Below are 17,918 nucleotides of genomic sequence, written 5' to 3'. Positions count from 1 at the left end.
ATGCTCCTGATGCCTGGAGCGTCCTGCGCCATACAAGATTTTCTCGTACTGCACATGCACCGGACGCTTGCGGCAGGAGTGTGATCGAGGACACCTGTGGCCAGGGCCGCGCAGGTGTCGTGGCTGGCGACTGGCTCTTTGTCGCCGAAATCAGAGCCTAGTCATTGCAGGTGACCGAAGGATCGCTCCATGACACGTGGGAACAGGGCAGCAGCAGGGGTACTGGCAGAAGCCCCAGGTAAGTGAAACATTTTTTTTTTTAATCAGTTTAGGTTGTCTTTAAAGCGCATACTTCTGCGCACAAACAAGTGAGCTCCCATCCTTATGCAACTTTATTATAACTAGCCCCCTCAGCTATCCAATCCAACTAGTTCCGTAGTGCACAAAGAATGAAAAGCCGTCTTCTTTAGATTCCTTCCCAGTGGGACTATAAAGCCCAGCGAGAGGCTGAGGGAATGCCAGGATGAAGCGCCTGCTGGCATTACTAAATAATTGCATATGACAAGAGAAATGAAACCGTCCCGACAGCGACAAACACGATGACGGAGTACTAGCAAGTAGCAAGCAACACACGCGGCTACGCCTTTCTCCCAGTCCCAGACTGGTAGCAGTGTGGAGAGACGTCACGTGACGGAGAGGAAAGGGAGGGGGGAGCGGACTACAGGTCCCGTCATGCCGCAGGCGGTGCTGGGCGGAGTCTCGGTGGGGGGAGGTCACAGCGAGGGGAGCTGGGCTGGGAGATGAGCGCTGTGCCCCGGCCTGGCCTGGGGAAGCGGGAAGGACATGAGGCGCTGGGCCGCTGCCGTGTGACACGGGCACACACCCCGGGGACACCATGACGTCCAAGGGTGAGTGGAGGAGACTGGCGTTGGTTAGGGTTGCTCGCTATCCCGCCAGCAGAGGGAGCTGTGACTTCCCAGGGCTTCTGTGTAGCTGCCTATGGCTGCTAGCGGAGGGCACCTGCCTCTCAGGCTGCTCCTGCTGGCACTGGGAAGTGTGCTGAGAGGGGAGCGCTTTGAGGGTTGCACTGAGTTGGGCAGCCCTCACTAGTTTGATCTCATGCATGGCAGAGAGGAGGAGGGGGTCTGTCTGCAGATAGGCTGGCAGCGCTGGGCATCTGTCCTGCTTCTTGGCACTGATACTGAGCGCTCTCAAGGGGTTTGCTTTGTTGTGATGCCTGCATGCTGCGTGTGGGACCCCCTTTATCTGCTATCACATGTGAGATAACTTCAGTGTAGTCTCTGTAAACTTTGGAAAATGTCTGTCTGTAGTTGGCATTGGAGGGTTTCCCTCCTGCTATCTGGCACTGTCACTGAGTGGTCCCAAAGCATTAAGTTTCATATGATGATGATGATGCTTCAGTGGCTGCTAGAGAGCCTCCATAGAAGTAGCACTAGCAAGAGGAAAAACTGTTGTGGGTGCTGATGTATATTTACAGAGAACTGTTAAGTGTGTCTGTCTGTAGCTGGCATGAAAGGGCACATGCCCTTAGGATTCAATTTCCCTTCCAATTGATGGGAGTCAGACGTTTATTTCCGACATGTCTCATCTGTTTCTGATTGATGAAGGGATTGATTTTGTTATCATTGGAAAATCGATCCCTTGGATTGGGCTTGGTTTATATACACACACGATTCAACTTCTTGTTGTTACCCATCGATAGGATGAGAAATTGTATTGTGTGTACCCAGCATAACATCTAATCTATGTACTGAGAGGACTATAAGAATCAGTTAAGAGGGGGTGTGATCAGTAGGTTGCACTGAGCTTGGAAAACAATGGTTAAATCTCTTTGGGGTGAGGTCTGTCTGCAACTGACATTACAGGGCCTCTGTCCAGCTACCTGGCACTGTGTGTTCTCAGTTTTGGTTTGATATGATGCTTTGCTGCTATTTGGAGCATCTTTTTCTATTTCAGTTTCATAGCAGTGAGAGAACCTTCAATTTGGGTACTTCAAAGTTTGGCAGATTTGTGTGTGTGTGTGTATATATGTCTTTGCAGCTGGTTTCAAAGGGAAATTGTTTGGAACCTTGACAGATTAATCTTATAGAATGTTTTCTTAATATGATGCCTTTTCAGGTATTGGCTTCACTTAGTTTGTGGAAATTTTCTGAATGATGTTGCAAGAACTGTTTGATCAGACATTTGTAAGCTGGTCAGCTTGCAGCTGGCATTGCTGTTTTTCTGTTGTTTGCTTCTAATGCAAAGTGGTCTTTGGCATATTGCTTCACCAAAATAACATTCCTAAGTTTTGAAGTGGATTGCGTAAAGCTGCCCAAACACTTATAGAGAAGCTAGTATGGTTTAGGTGACCCAGCGAGAAATTGAGCGAATAGCGTGGGCGTATTACTGCTACCTATCCGAAAACTTTAAGTTTGAGAGCTGCTGTACACCAAATCATGTTAGCGGAATTTTCCTAATTCCTTCCTCGCTGGGTCACTTAAACTGTACTAGCTTATAGGTGGGTACCAGATGCGACCGCAAGATTGATCCCTCTCAGATCAAATCTGATCAGAGAAATATTGAATCTTTCACACTCGGCATAGATTTTACCATAGTCTATTTAAAATCTATAAAACCATGCTGTGGACCATCGACCTGCTCCTGACCCACCATCTGTTGATACCTACTGTCCGGTGTGATCAACAGTTTACCGATTTTCATCCTAAATTAGTTTAATTTTAAATCGGTTGGCACGTTGGGGGCATCAGTTTCTAACCGGTTCAATTATTATAATCGAATCTGCCTCAATGTGAAAAATCAATATTTCTATAGAAGGGTCACATCTGGTGCGATGGGTTCCGTTGGAGAAGTGTACAGCATGCTGTGTGTTTATCAGACAACGTGTGCGTTTACAGTGGCAGTAAAGCATACTTTCATTGTACTGTGTTCTAACTGCAACGCGCATAGTGTGAAAGGACCCTACAGCTTATGGTGTTTTTGTAGTAGTATTTTTTTTTTTTTTAGTTTTCCTGCATCTGAGGTTGTCTGTTCTTTTGCTGATTTAATTTTGTATAGGTGCTAGATTTTTGTCACATAAAATGGTCATTCATGATAATCTCAGGTGAAAATCTAGTACGAGTATAGGTATCCTCCAACATTGTGGCCTCTCTTTCAGTGTAGTCTGAGTAGGATGCCTTTTGCTTGCCCTTCCCTTCCCATAAAACAGAACAGTCTGCATGGCAGAGAGCTGAGCAGCATGTTTTTACAATTATTGTTTTGGGCAACACACCTCTGGTGGTAGATGAGGCTCTACTTGTATGAACTTTTGTGTATGTTTGGTGAATTCCTTTTTAGCCTGGCATTAAGTTTATTAGATTGCACCTCATGCTGCACTAGAGCACTTTTTGTCTGGGTTATTTGAAGCCTCGAACAATTACAGTGGCCCCAATCAGTGACTCATAACGCGGTGGTCCAACTCACCCCCTCAACCTACAATTCCTTTTAAGGCGGCGCTCCCCCGCCCACCGTGTAACGTCACGCAAACACCACTCCGTTGCCCTCCTGCATACAAAAACAAAGCTGACTTGCAGCCCAGCGATGTGGCCCGAAGGGTCGGGTTCCGAACCCTGAGGTGCGAGTTTGTTTAAGGCTGCTTTCACAGTGGGACGTTAAAGTCCCACGTTACAGCAGCCTGTAACGCAGCCCAACTCACTGCAATGAAAAATCAATGGGGTGGTTCACAGTGCCCACGTTGCGGCGTTTGAGTATAACGCTGCACGTTAAGGCTACTTGCACACTAAGACGTTGCGTTAGGTGCTACGTTAAGGTCGCATAACGTGCACCTAACACAACGTATGGTGCTGCAAGTGAGGACGGTAGAGTGAGCCTTGTTAGGCGGCTCGATTCCTATAATGTCTCCCAGAGTGGCGCTGATTGGCCAGCAGGACCATGTGATGCGGAGCGAGACACTCCGCATCACGTGGTCCCGCCGGCCAATCAGCGGCCGCCAGTGCAGTGAATATTAAGTAGCCATGTGCGCGGCTACTGTAGCTGGCTCTCCCCGCCTCCTCTCCGCCCCCCACTGCGCATGTGCAAACAGTCTAACGCGGCTATAGCCGCTGTAACGCCGTAGCATGCTGCACTTTCCGGAGGACGTGCAGCGTTACATGTAACGCAACGTGGGCTGTGTGAACAGCCCACTTGTGTTACATTGCTGTGCGTTGGGGGAGCGTTACAGGCGCACGAACGTGCGCCTGTAACGTCTTAGTGTGTAAGCAGCCTTAATGAAAGTGCAGTGTGCTATGCGCTATACTCTTATTTGGCTGCGTTAGACTGTTTGCACATGCTCAGTAATGTTTTTTGTTTTTAAATGTGCCGCATGCGCCTTTTTTGTTCGATCCGTATGCATCAAAAAGTAAGCATCACGTACGCATAGACTCATAACGCAGTGCAATGTAACGTCCAACTTCAAAGCTAACATGCGTTGCGTTAGGGGCGCGTTATGTGACCTTAACGTCGCATCAAACACAACGTCCAAGTGTGAAAGAGCCCTAAAGGTGTGTACCTTAAGGTGTTCTTTAGGTCTCCAGCTTTCAAGCTAAGTACCTACGTGGAGACTGAATCGCTGGAAACTGCCGAAGAATAAAGTTTCCCACGATCTTAACGCTAAAGATCTTTACCAGTGGTATGTGGACAGCAACAATAGACAGGATCATTAAACAAGGAAGGATGCAGGGGAAAATGCCATAGTCTTTATTGGAAAGTTCGTTTAAACATAATCATACATGGGGCACATTTAACGATTTGATTTATGAAGACAGTCTTTCAAAATGTATTAGAAACCTCTTATATCGGCTGTCTTTATCTGTTTACCACTTTTTTTTTTTTTTTTAATAAAAAAGGTAGTCACACAATGTTGTTAGGAGCAATCGTTCATGTGTCATTTTGACAGATTAAATCTGTCCGTGGGTATGGATCTTCAGGCTGACTTGCTGCAAAAAGTTTTCCAGATTTTAGAATGGCACTTAAAATAGAGTTAAAGGACATCTGAACTGAGAGGAATATGGTGGCTGCCATATTTATTCCTTTTAACAATACCATTTGCCTGGCATTCTTCTGATCTTTGTTTGCAGTAGTGTCTGAATCAAGCATGCAGCTAATCCAGTCATAAACATCTGATCTGCATGCTTGTTCAGGGTTTATGGCTTATGCGGGGTACATATGATGCAATTACCCATCTGATCAACGGGTAATCTGACAGGAAGTTGCATCATGTGTACATGTCCAAACTATTCCCCATTGATAACTGTATCGATTTCTCCCATGATTATTCTGGAAAATCGATCCCTTTATTGAACAGGAGCAGATCATACATGATGGAAATAATCATCCGATTCCCGTCGATCGGACAGGAAACTGCATCTTATAGAGGAACTCCAGTGAAAAAATAGTGTAATAAAGTGCTTCATTTTTACAGTAATTATGTATAAATGATTTAGTCAGTGTTTGCCCATTGTAAAAGCTTTCCTCTCCCTGATTCTTACTGCTGGCAGGTGATGTCACTGAAAGTAGCTGCTGCTTGCTTTTTTTTTGGCAGTTCTGGACTCCCAGTTGCTACACACTTTCGGACCAACGGCCACAGCATGGATGATCTTCGTGTCACTGCCCTGAAGGGCGGCTTCAAAACGTCAAATGACCGATTAATAGCAGAAACAAAATTTATAAATTGGTTCAAAGCTGTGCAGAAGGGTTTGAATAAGGACAACAACTTTCTATATTGGTATGAGATTGATGATATATGAACTGTCTCAGCCACTCTAGCTGAACTTGTGAACTAAGAATTTACGATACCTCTGGGTCAATCCTAATACCAGGTCTGTGAGCAATGGAGTAAACAAGGATCCTTATCTTACCCCATTTAGATGGTCTGTTTGTATTAAGGCATCTTAATGACGTATTTATGCTTGAAAAAAATATCTGTTTTCCCTTTTGATGTTGCATGTATATAAGCTGTCTGTACCACCAGCTTGCAAACTAACAGGATGTAAACCTGACGAAGGCTGCAAGGCCGAAAGCTTGTTTATTCTTATTCATTTGTAGTTAGCCAATAAATGGTATCATCCTGATTTAAAACTTCTTGCTTTTACTGATGGTTAACACGGTACAATACCCTACTGCTACTTTTTGGCAGTTGGAAACACTGCCCCAGAACCCCCCTCCAGTCCATTGGGGCTGTGGAGTTGGAGCAATTTTTGGGTACCTGGAGTCGGTGGTTTCAACTGAGTCAGAGTTGACTTTTGTACCGACTCCACAGCCTTATTAGAGTCCATGCATCTTGCGCCTTTTCATAGCGTCTTTGTTCCTGAGTGGGATAGTGTCATCCATCCCATTGTCATTTGGGGGAATGCTAATGAAATCTTCTCTGCAAGCTTAGTGCATTGTGTTCTAAAATTCCTGGAAACTGAGTCTTTGTAATGCATGCTGCAACAGTGGAGCTTGGCTTGGGATTACTCCTGGTATCTGCCTTCCGTGTAGAGTGAAGCCAAGTCTCTGCATTGTAAAGTAGTAGTGCATATGTTCACTTATAACTGAATTATTGCAAATTTCGTTCTGCTTTAAGAAGGCAAATTACACCAAGCTTTGCTTTTTTTTTTAGCAGGAGGGCTTTTTGGTTCCTTTTAAGCCCCATCTACATGATACGATTCTTTGTGCGATTCGATTACGATTCTATTTACGATCCAATTAAATCCGACATGTCTTATCGGGATTCAATTTGATTTGCTATTGTTTTGCAATGGCAAATCAAATTGAATCGAATTGAATCCCGATCGGACATGTCGGATTTAATCGGATCGTAAATAGAATCGTAATCGAATCGCACAAATAATCCTATTGTGTAGATTGGGCTTTATCCCCCTATACATTCCTAGTAGTATGGGTCACCCTGAGCTGCTTGGTTACTCCATTGTAATGTGTGTGTATATATACACTTTTTTTTTTTCTTTCAGATACAGGCTAGGTAATGTTGCAGGAAATGAGTCAACTGTGTGTGTACAGGGATCATATACACTAGTAAACCATGAATGTGCAATGTACAGCCCTCTAGCTGCCAAGAGCAGCTCTGGACCATTGTATAATGATGAGACATCATCTAGGAATCAGGAACTCCTTTGGCAGGATTCAAACAGGCCTAGACTGCTTAAGGACTACAAGTTTCAGCATGCCATACCAATCTTGGCTGTGCTGGGACTCCCAGCTCAACTGCGTGCTAATGCGTACTAATTTATGGGCAATAAAGGGAATCTGAAGTGAAAATAAACATATGATATAATGAAGTGTATGTGTTCTACAGATAATGCTAGGTACATACCATACAATTTTCTGGCAGTTTTACTTGCCACATGGATTTTTTTTTCCAACATGTCCGATCTGAATTTTGATCGATTTCCTTTCACTTCAATGGAAATCGATCAAAATTCAGTTCGGACATGTTGGAATAATTCGATCTGGCAGGTAAATCTGCCAGAAAATTATATGCTGTGTACTTAACATTAGAAATACAGTAGAACATTAGTAGCACAGATATGAGACTCATATTATCATTACAGAAGAACTTCAGTTGTTAGACAAGACAAATAACATTTATATTGCGCTTTTCTCCTTGCGGACTCAAAGCGCCAGAGCAGAGCAGCAGCCACTAGGGCGCGCTCTATTGGCAGTAGCAGCGTAAGGGAGACTTGCCAAAGGTCTCCTACTGAATTAGTGCTGGCTTAGTGAACAGGCAGAGCCAAGATTCGAACCCTGGTCTCCTGTGTCAGAGGCAGAGCCCTTAACCATTACACCATCAGCCAACTGCTGTTATCTATGCAAAATGGCTTCTCTGAGCTCTCCACCAAGCTTGGTCTGCTACAGTGTTGTTTTCTAAAGCACTTTTCTCATCCTGTCTCTCGCTGTTTCTTATTTAAGGTTTTACTGCAGGAAAGTCCAAAGGGTCATTATCTTCATAGTTTAAAACACAGAGTGGAGTTTGTAAACTGCAAATATTAGAGAATGATGCAAATATATATATATATAGATAGATAGATATGTATATGTGTATGTATGTATGTATGTATGTATATATGTGTATATATAATTTTTTTTTTTTCTCTTCTTCGTTTCCAATGTTCTATGAATTATCGTACTACACGTAAAATTATATCGTAATGTTTTTGTGGGTTTTTTTCGCTTCAGTGTCACATTAAAGTGCTGTGTCCTGGCTGCAGTAGTAACTTGCAGGGCAGAGTCTGGAGAGAGCACAGTTTGAGGCTTTATAGATTATACTCTTGTACTCTGCAGGATATGACATTTTTCAGAAAGGGACTGATATGTAACCAATTTTTAGGTGTTCACAATGGGCTCTACTCACAAAACTTCTCATAAATGACGTATTTATCACCTACTTATCACTTTAAAGAGACTCTGAAGTGAGAATAAATCTCGCTTCAGAGCTCATGGTTAGCAGGGGCACGTGTGCCCCTGCTAAACCGCCACAATAGCGCCGCTAAACGGGGGTCCCTTGACCCCCAAACCCCCCACTGCGACACTTGGTCGCAGACTTGGTCGCTCCTGGAGGCAGGGCTAACGGCTGCAGCCCTGCCTCCAGTCGCGTCTATCAGCCGCGCATCGCCGCCTCTCCCCCACCCCTGTCAGTGAAGGAAGACTGAGAGGGGCGGGGGAGAGGCGGAGATACGCGCTGACAGACGCCCGTGGGGCAGGGCTGCGGCGGTTAGCCCTGCCCCAACCAGGAAGCGCTCCCCCGCATTACGGAGGGGGATTTGGGGGTGAAGGGACCCCCGTTAAGCTGCGCTATAGCGGCGTTTTAGCAGGGGCACGCATGCCCCTGCTAACTCTGAGGTCTGAAGCGAGATTCATTCTCGCTTCAGTCTCTCTTCGGGCCCTTTTCCACTAGCAATCGCAATCACAAATCACAAACGCCAGTGATTGCGATTGCGATTTTTCATTAATTCTGTTATGCGATTGCGATTTGCGATTTTCATTTGCATTGCATTATCATTGTAAAAATCGCTCCAGCAAGCGATTGCGATTTGCGATTAGCGATTTCCAAATCGAATCACTGTAGTGGAAAATACTTCTCATGATTTATATGATAAAGTAACAACCCTAGCGATTTTAAAAATCACTAGCGATTTGCGATTTTGCGATTCAGCAATCACAATCGCTCTAGTGGAAAAGGGCCCTTCAAGTAATTTTCTGATTAACTTCATTTCAATATTATTTTTTATATATTATATTTTTGCTCTTTGAGAGCTTAAAAAAGTAACATAGATAAGGTGAAAACAGGCGAAAAAGCTTTGTAAAATCTTTTCCAATGTTTATTTATTTTTTCTCAGGAAAGGGATTTCGTCTTTTTTTTGTAAAGCATCACAGCTATGCCGTGTGACCAGCTTAGACAAATAATTGCTCATGGGAGTTCTCTAAAGGGTGGGTGTTTAAAAAATAAAAATCAATTTCCACTTACCTGGGGCTTCCTCTAGCCCGTGGCAGGCAGGAGGTGCCCTCGCCGCCGCTCCCGGTGGCCGACCCGACCTGGCCGGGCTCTTCTGCGCTCCAAGGCCCGGAACTTCTGCGTCCCACGCCGGCGCGCTGACGTCATCGGATGTCCTCCGGGCTGTACGGCGCAGTAGTTCTGCGCCTGCGCAGTACAGCCCGGCGGATGTCCGATGACGTCAGCGCGCCGGCGTGGGACGCAGAAGTGCCGAGCCTTGGAGCGCAGAAGAGCGAGGGCACCTCCTGCCTGCCACGGGCTGGAGGAAGCCCCAGGTAAGTGGAAATTGATTTTTATTTTTTAAACACCCTCCCTGAACCTTCCCTTTAAAGAGGAACTGTAACGGTAAAACGTCCCCTGGGGGGTACTCACCTCGGGTGGGGGAAGCCTCAGGATCCTAATGAGGCTTCCCATGCCGCCCTGCGTCCCTCGGGGGTCTCGCTGTAGCCCTCCGTACAGCCGTGACGCAATATTTACCTTCCTGGCTCCTGCGCAGGCGCTCTGATGGCTGTCTGCTCCGAAGTAGGCGGAAATACCCGATCGCCGTCGGGTCCGCTCTACTGCGCAGGCGCAAGTCTCCGGCGCCTGCGCAGTAGAGCGGACCCGACGGAGATCGGGTATTTCCGTCTATTTCCGAGCCGAAATGCAGCCACAGCGCCCCCGCTGGAGCCAGCAAAGGTAAATATTGAAATTACAGTCGGGTCTGTCGCCGGCTGTTCAGAGGGCTGCAGCGAGACCCCCGTGGGACGCAGGACGGCGTGGGAAGCCTCATTAGGATCCGGAGGCTTCCCCCACCCGAGGTGAGTACCCTCAGGGGATCTTTTTCAAGTTACAGAGTCTCTTTAAGGAGTCGATCAATTCAGAAGTAATATCTTGCATACCTATTCATCTCTTGGATTTCACTCTACACCTTTTCTCTTTTCTTGGGAGCTTTACCACCAAAAGGGAGAGAACTTTAAGGTAACCGTACACTTATAGATTGCCACTAAACATGGCAAAACGATTGAAACTACTCTGGTTGGAATCTGTTCCTACCACACACAGTACATAGATTTTCATTATATTCCGGTACGGCTGATCTGGTAAGCCATCCGCACGTCTGTGATTTTCCTGAACAGGCGGATGCCTTTCCCATACAGCCTATGGTTGAAACGCATTCGCCGTGGGCTCCAGCCCCGACCATAACGGACCATTGGAGTACACTTCACTGTCCCCTTCTGCTGGCTATATGTAGTATGGCTGCAAGTGGGAACCCTATCTATTTGTGTATGGTTTGCTGTTTATGACTAGGGATGAACTTCCACGAACACTCCTCCTCTGGTTTTGAAGCAGGAAGTAGAGGAGCAATCTAACGCAACCTCCAGAGGCGGCGACAAGAATGAGTTAACCCCTCCTGCCGCAAGCTGTGTGTGCTGCATCCATTTTAGTCAAAACACAGATCAAGCACTCAGAAGCGCAACCCTATTTCTGACTATCTGATTAATCACTGATTCATAACGACCAGTTACCTAACTTGCAGAGATTTTTCAAGATCTGACAATTAAAAACACAATTCTGGCCACTGGAGAGCCAAAGTGATCCAAGAAGCCGAGGCCTTGCCAAAAAATGAAACTAGGGTACTTTATAAACCTGCAGTTATGTTGCACCAACGTTTTAGCAGTGTGATAACCATGTATAGAGTGTGAGATGACACATGCCACTTGGTTCTTTACAAGAATAACTTTTGCTCATAAGTCTAGGCAGAATTCTAATAGTAATGTTTGGCTGGAATTATGAACTGCCACAAAGGTCCGGAGAATGCCCATCTTGGCCATAAAACTGCCTCTGTGAATATCTTTCTCTTCTAGTTGGGGGTCCATGCTTTAGGTTGACCTCAGTCCATCCTTGACCACTTGTCACAGCTGCATATGATGACAAGCCAGTGGTCTGCCACTGACAATCCTGTAATGTTGTTAATATCTTGTGATATACTCGCACCAAGCATGATGCTCAGTGATTAGTCTTATATCTCATTAGTTATGAGATGTCTCAGGTGTGATAGTGTCGCAGTTCTATTTTATTTTTTTTTCCTACAGAATTTTTAAAATAGTTTTAAATGTGTTTAAGTCAGGGACAAATCATAACAGGTAAGCAGAACATTTTGAAAAACCAATTGAGTATAGTCCTCACATTTAGCTATATCAAAACATCGAAATTTGAGTTTGCCAACTCATTATATAACTTGAAAAATGTCCACCCTATTATTATACCTTTTTTCTTTCTAAAGTGAACCTGAGGAAAATAAAACTGAGTTAAACAATTATATGTATCCTCCTACTCCTGAAAACGACTTTGTAAAGTATCCCATGGTTTTCTTTTATGTTTAAACAGTCACAATGTGAATGATTTACTGTGTCTAATTAGTGGCAGCCTATTTAGTGTTCCAGAGTTAGAAAAAGTTAGAATAGTTCATGTAATTTATCTCTCCCTGCCCTCAGTTGTATTCTGCCAGGAAAACTTTTATGGCTGTAATTTGTTCATCATTGATGCTTACTATATTCCCGACAAGCTGTCAAACAGGACATAAGCTGTCACTTCCATGCCTAGAAATTAACTCTTTCAGGCAGCAAAATAATACAAGTAAAGCACCCTGGTTATTACGAGTTTTGTGCTGTACATACATACACATGTTTATCTCATCATGTCACTTAATGCCTCGGGTACACTTTAACTACTTTGGCTTCCTGGACGTACTAGCTATGCCCAGGAGGCCATGTGAGCGTCCGTGCGCTCCCGGCCGCGGATCGTTAGCCCACGAATCAGTGAATTGGGCTATGGTGCCCGATCACGGATTCCTCTCCCCGCAGAAAAAGCGACTGCTTCTCTCAGAAGCTCCGCTTTTTCTGGCTGTTGCGTCCCCCATGCGTCCCTCTAAGCGTATGTTACGCTTAGAGTGACGTCATGTAAACAAACTCATGGCCGCCATCTTGTGGCCAAAAAGTAAAACTACAACTAAAAGTAAAAAAAATAAAACTCAACACACATTTACATTATAAAGGTACTGTTTACATCCCACCCTCCCAAAAAATACCCAAATAAAATGTTTAATATGAAAAAAAAAAAAACCTTACAATAATAAAAAAAACATGTAAATCTTTACCTAAGGGTCTAAACTTTTTAAATATCAATGTAAAGATGAAATATTTCTATATTTTTTTTAAATAGTGATAGATGCAAAACGGAAAAAATGCACCTTTATTTCCAAATAAAATATTGTCGCCATACATTGTTATAGGGACATAATTTTAACGGTGTAATAACCAGGACATATGGGCAAATACAATACGTAAGTTTTAATTATGGAGGCATGTATTTTAAAACTATAATGGCTGAAAACTGAGAAATAATGATTTTTTTCCGTTTTTTTTTTCTTATTCTTCCTGTTAAAATGCATTTACAGTAAAGTGGCTCTTAGCAAAATGTACCCCCCAAAGAAAGCCTAATTGGTGGCGGAAAAAACAAGATATAGATCAGTTCATTGTGATAAGTAGTGATAAAGTTATAGGCTAATGAATGGGAGGTGAACATTGCTCGGATGCATAAAGTGAAAACGACTAAAGGCTGAAGTGGTTAAGCCCCTCACTCCCCCCCCCCCCCCCCCTTATTTTCCCTAGGTGTAAAGATACTTTATCAAATAAAATAAAAAAGCTAGAGTGATATAGCAATGGACTTTAGACACAAGGTTTAACATGCTTGCAATTAACTCATACCTTGTATGTTGCGTGCTTACAAAATGTATAGGACATATATAATTAGTTTAGCTTATTTTCTGTATTGCTATGTAATTAAGCTGAACTTACACTGATAGTAAACAAGCTACCGTGTGTACTGATTTCAGTGTAATGCATCTGGCTCGTTCCCCTCTGCTTCTGCATGGTTACATTGTTTCTCTGTGTTACTTGTCTGAAGTGTTGAGAATATCTGGGAATGCAGAGAATGTGCAGCCTCTGACACATTTCTGCAGTACAGTGTCTGGAGATATGCTTGTATTGTAACACACAGGCCAAATTAGCAATACAAGGCCATTTTAATATGGATTGGAGCCTCATTAGTTATTTGTATATTTTGTTGTTATATATTTATACAGAACTGACATTTCTCACAGTGCTTCACACAATACAATGAATACGCTGTGTAATGTAACCGTTAAACAGAGGAGCTCACAGTTCATTGTTCCTTCCTTATTAATCGTCTGATGCCATTACAATAGAATAGTAAGGTCTGGTACACACAATAGATTTTTCCGGACAGATCGAAGTGAAATATTAGCTAATAATTTCCAAGTGGACATGTTGGAAATTTCTCATCGATCTGATGGGAAAATTGTATTGTGTGTACCAGGTCTAACGGTTTGCGTGGTAATTTATCTGCCAGTATGTTTTTAATGTGGAAAGAAACTCACAGAAACAAGAGGAGTAGATAGATACTTGATGAACCTGGGACTGTAGTACTGCAAGGCAACAGTGTTGTCTACTTAGCTACAGTGCTAGTATAAATAAACTAAAGCTACATACAGAAACTTGAAAAAAGTCATTTGGAACAGTTGGTGGGGATTGTTTCAGATGACAGTAGTAGGAATGGTTGCTGTACAGACTACTGAAGGGGAGGGGGCGTAGATGAGCTAGAGGTACTGAACGCTAGTGGTCATTTGTGTTGGTCACTTAGTGATGGCTCAGTGAATCGCTGAGCAGTGGTGTTGTACTGCTGAAGCTAGAGTCTCATCTGAGAATAGGTTTGTCTCTGGGTGCTGAGAATTTAGTGTCTACATGTAGCTTAAAGAGGAACTCCAATGAAAATAATGTGATAAAAAGTGATTTAGTCAGTGTTTGCCCATTGTAAAATATTTCCTCTCCCTGATTTACATTCTGACATTTATCACATGGTGACATTTTTACTGCTGGCAGGTGATGTCAGTGAAAGGAGATGCTGCTTGCTTTTTTGGGAGTTGGAAACAGCTGTTATTTCCCACAATGCAACAAGGCTCCCACAGTGTGATGTCAGACCCATGGTCCTGACATCACACTGTGGGAGGAGTTTCACCACAATATCAGCCATACAGCCCCCCTGATGATCCATTTGTGAATAGGAAAATATTTCTCATGGGAAAGGGAGTATAAGCTACTGATTGGGATGAAGTTCAATTCTTGGTTATGGTTTCTCTTTAACTCCTTGTATGATTATGGACCTGTATGCTTTTGATGGATCTGCTCAACTTTTTTTAAAACTGGTTTGTGCACACTGTCTGTCACCGCCCTCTGCCTTGTAGTATTGTTTTGTGAATGAGGCTGTTGCATTTTGTGCTGGTTACACTTTGTGTCAATGACCTGTCAGAGATTTCAAACCAGCTGCTGGGCGAGATTGCTGACTTCAGGGATCTGAGAGAGCAGCGAACTCTGTGAAACAGAGGGCGTGTGATGGTAGTTAGATGTGAGATATATATTTTATATCATGGAAATTTTGCTTCATGTAAGGGTGGCATTTGTCACTCGACTGACCAAAAGGTTATTTTTTTTATTCCCCCCCCCCCCCCCCCCCCCGTTAAATTTTTGCTGTAATGGAATGGAAATTCCTGTACAAATCGTTGTTTCCCCGTAGGATGTGTTTCTCGCTGGAGTTCAGGGCTTGACAAATCGCAGGAGCCAGGGCTACTTGAAGGACAGCTGTAATGTGAAAAATATGGAGGCTGCCATATTTACTTCCTTTTAAACAATCCCAGTTGCCTGGCAGCCCTGCTGGTCTATTTGGCTGCAGTAGTGTCTGAATCACACCAGAAACAAGTATGCAGCTAATCTTGTCAGATCTGCTGCATGCTTGCTCAGGGTCTATGGCTAAGGCTTCTTTCACAGTGCGACGTTAAAGTCGCACGTTAGAAAATGTTCCAACGCAGACTAACGCACAGCAATACAAAGTCTGTGCGACATTCACAGTGCACACATTGCGTTGTGTGTAACGTGTAGCAATATTTAGAAAGTGCTGCATGCTGTGTGTTTAGCAATACATTTGCTGCTTTGTGTTGCACATGCTGTAATGTGTTTTTTTTTTTTAATGTAACGCATGCGCCGTTTTCGTTCAGTATGCAAGGAAAACGGCGCACCGAGAGACACATAACGTAGTACAAAATAACGTCCAACTTTATAACCTACATGCGCTGCATTAGGGGCACGTTGTGCGACCTTAACGTCGCATCAAACGCAACATCTTAGTGTGAAAGAGGCCTTAAAGTATTTGAGGCAGATGATCAGCAGGATAGACGGGTAACTAGTATTGCTTAAAAGAAAACAAATATGGAAGCCTCCATAGTCTTATCACTTCAGTTGTCCTTTTAAAGAGAAACCGTGACCAAGGATTGAACTTCATCCCAATCAGTAGCTGATACCCCATTTTACATGAGAAATCTTTTACAGTTCCTCTTTAACCACCTTGGCGGTAATGACGAGCTCAGCTCGTCCATTACCGCCGCGGTGGATTTCTCAGGCCCTGCTGGGCCGATTTTCACAATTTTTCTTTTTTAAACACGCAGCTAGCACTTTGCTACCCGCCGCGTAACAGCCCCCCCCCCCCCCCCTCGAGACCCCTGCACAGCCTGGTCAATCGGTGCCAGGCAGCGCTGAGGGGTGGATCGGGACTCCCTCTGACGTCACAACGTCGATAACGTCATCACGATCGTCGCCATGGCGACGGGGGAAGCCAAATAGGAAATCCCGTTCTGAACGGGATTTCCTGTTTGCTCTGATCGCTGGAGGCGATCGGAAGGGGCGGGGGGGATGCCGCTGCTCAGCGGCTATCATGTAGCTAGCACTAGGCTAGCTACATGATTTAACAAAATCTTTTCCTATTCACAAATGGGTCATCAGGGGGCTCTGTATGGCTGATATTGAGGTGAAACCCCTCCCACAGGAAACTGTGAGGACCATGGTCCTGGCAGTTTCCTGTCTGTGAACCTCATTGCATTTTGGGAAATTGCTGTTTACAGCTGTTTTCACCTGCCAAAAAAGCAAGCAGGACATCACCTGCCAGCAGTAAAAATGTCACCATGTGATAAATGTCAGAATGTAAATCAGGGAAAGGAAAGCTTTTACAATGGGCAAACACTGACTAAATCATTCATACATAATTATTGTAACATGAAGCAGTTTTTTAATACATTGTTTTCACTGGAGTTTCTCTTTAAAGATTGCAGCTGGTACTTATGAGGTTTTCTACAGTGGGTGTGGCTCCAGAAAAACCCTACCAGACTAGCTTCTGAATTCCATATTTATTTGTCTTCTGCTTTTCTTTCCATCTTTGAAAGGAGATGTTACTTCAAGAGACTCTGATTTGTACAATAAAAAACATACCGAGTTTTTTTTATATATATCGAGTCACTGTGATCTCCTGGATCCCTCTTTGCCATTTCCGCCGCGATCCTGGCCTTTAATCGCCAGTTTAAGGCAGTGTTTACAAACAAAAAACATGGCTGCTAACCATTAAGTGATGTATGTATATATGTATGTGAATGAGAATGTGAATATAGTGAATTATCTGCACTCCAGTCTGGGATTCTCACAGGTGCTCAGCATGTGACAGGCAGCTACCCCCCCCCCCCCCCTTCAGCCTCACACACTACAGCACAGAGAAGCTGAAACAGAGAGCAGACTGTAAGTAATAAACAAAACACACAGAGCCTGGAGGGGGCGTGCATAACTTCTGTTCATTACAACAGGCAGCCCATTCCTTCCTGGGTCGACAAAGCTTGGCAAAGAAAAGAAAATTAGATATGTTACAGAGACAGTGCAACTAGAAAAGGCTGCAGTAATCCAGACCACACTAGAACAGGTATAGGAACTTATAGGCTAGCAGAAATAAGGCTGAAAACTTGCCACAAACTTTGCTAATAGAAGCTGAGCTTAAAGGGAACCTGATTTGAGAAGTAGATGGAGGCTGCCATATTTATATCCTTTTAAACAATATCAGTTGGCAGTCCTGCTGATCTGTTTGGCTGCAGTAGTGCCTGAATCGCGCACCTAAAACAAGCATGCAGCTAATCTTGTCAGATTTGTCAGAAACACCTAATCTGCATGCTTTTTCAGGGCCTATGGCTAAAGGTATTATGCTGGGCATACACGGGTCGATTCGGCGGCAGATTAGCCGCCGGATCGATTCCCGCTCGTCCCCACCAGCGCTCTTTATCAACCGCTCGATTCCCCGCTTTTGTCCGGCGTGGATCGAGCGGCGAATTCATCCGGCAGGTCATTGGACCTGTCTGATATTATCAATCGAGCGATCAGCGGCTCGATTGATACGGGGAGAAACTGCCATGTATGCCTAGCATTAGAGGCAGAAAATCAGCAGGACTGCCAGACAACTGGTATTGTTTAAAATTAAATGTCAGCCTCCATATTTCTATTAC

General features: G+C 44.1%; 1 protein-coding gene across 2 annotated transcripts in view; it reads left to right on the top strand.

Annotated features, from left to right (window-relative positions):
• Nucleotides 1–704: 704 nt before the first annotated feature.
• OTUD7B (OTU deubiquitinase 7B) overlaps nt 705–17,918 on the top strand; it is a 153,001-nt gene continuing 135,787 nt past the window's right edge. For both annotated transcript variants that reach the window (XM_068253207.1, XM_068253205.1), the window contains exon 1: nt 705–848. In XM_068253207.1, the coding sequence (XP_068109308.1) occupies nt 836–848 (13 nt within the window). In that variant the 5' untranslated portion in view covers nt 705–835. The remainder of the gene's footprint in view (nt 849–17,918) is intronic.

Source organism: Hyperolius riggenbachi, chromosome 9 (assembly GCF_040937935.1).
Source record: "Hyperolius riggenbachi isolate aHypRig1 chromosome 9, aHypRig1.pri, whole genome shotgun sequence".
NCBI lineage: Eukaryota > Metazoa > Chordata > Amphibia > Anura > Hyperoliidae > Hyperolius > Hyperolius riggenbachi.
The sequence above is the reverse complement of the archived record's forward strand: the minus strand, read 5'-3'. Positions and strand labels throughout refer to the sequence as shown.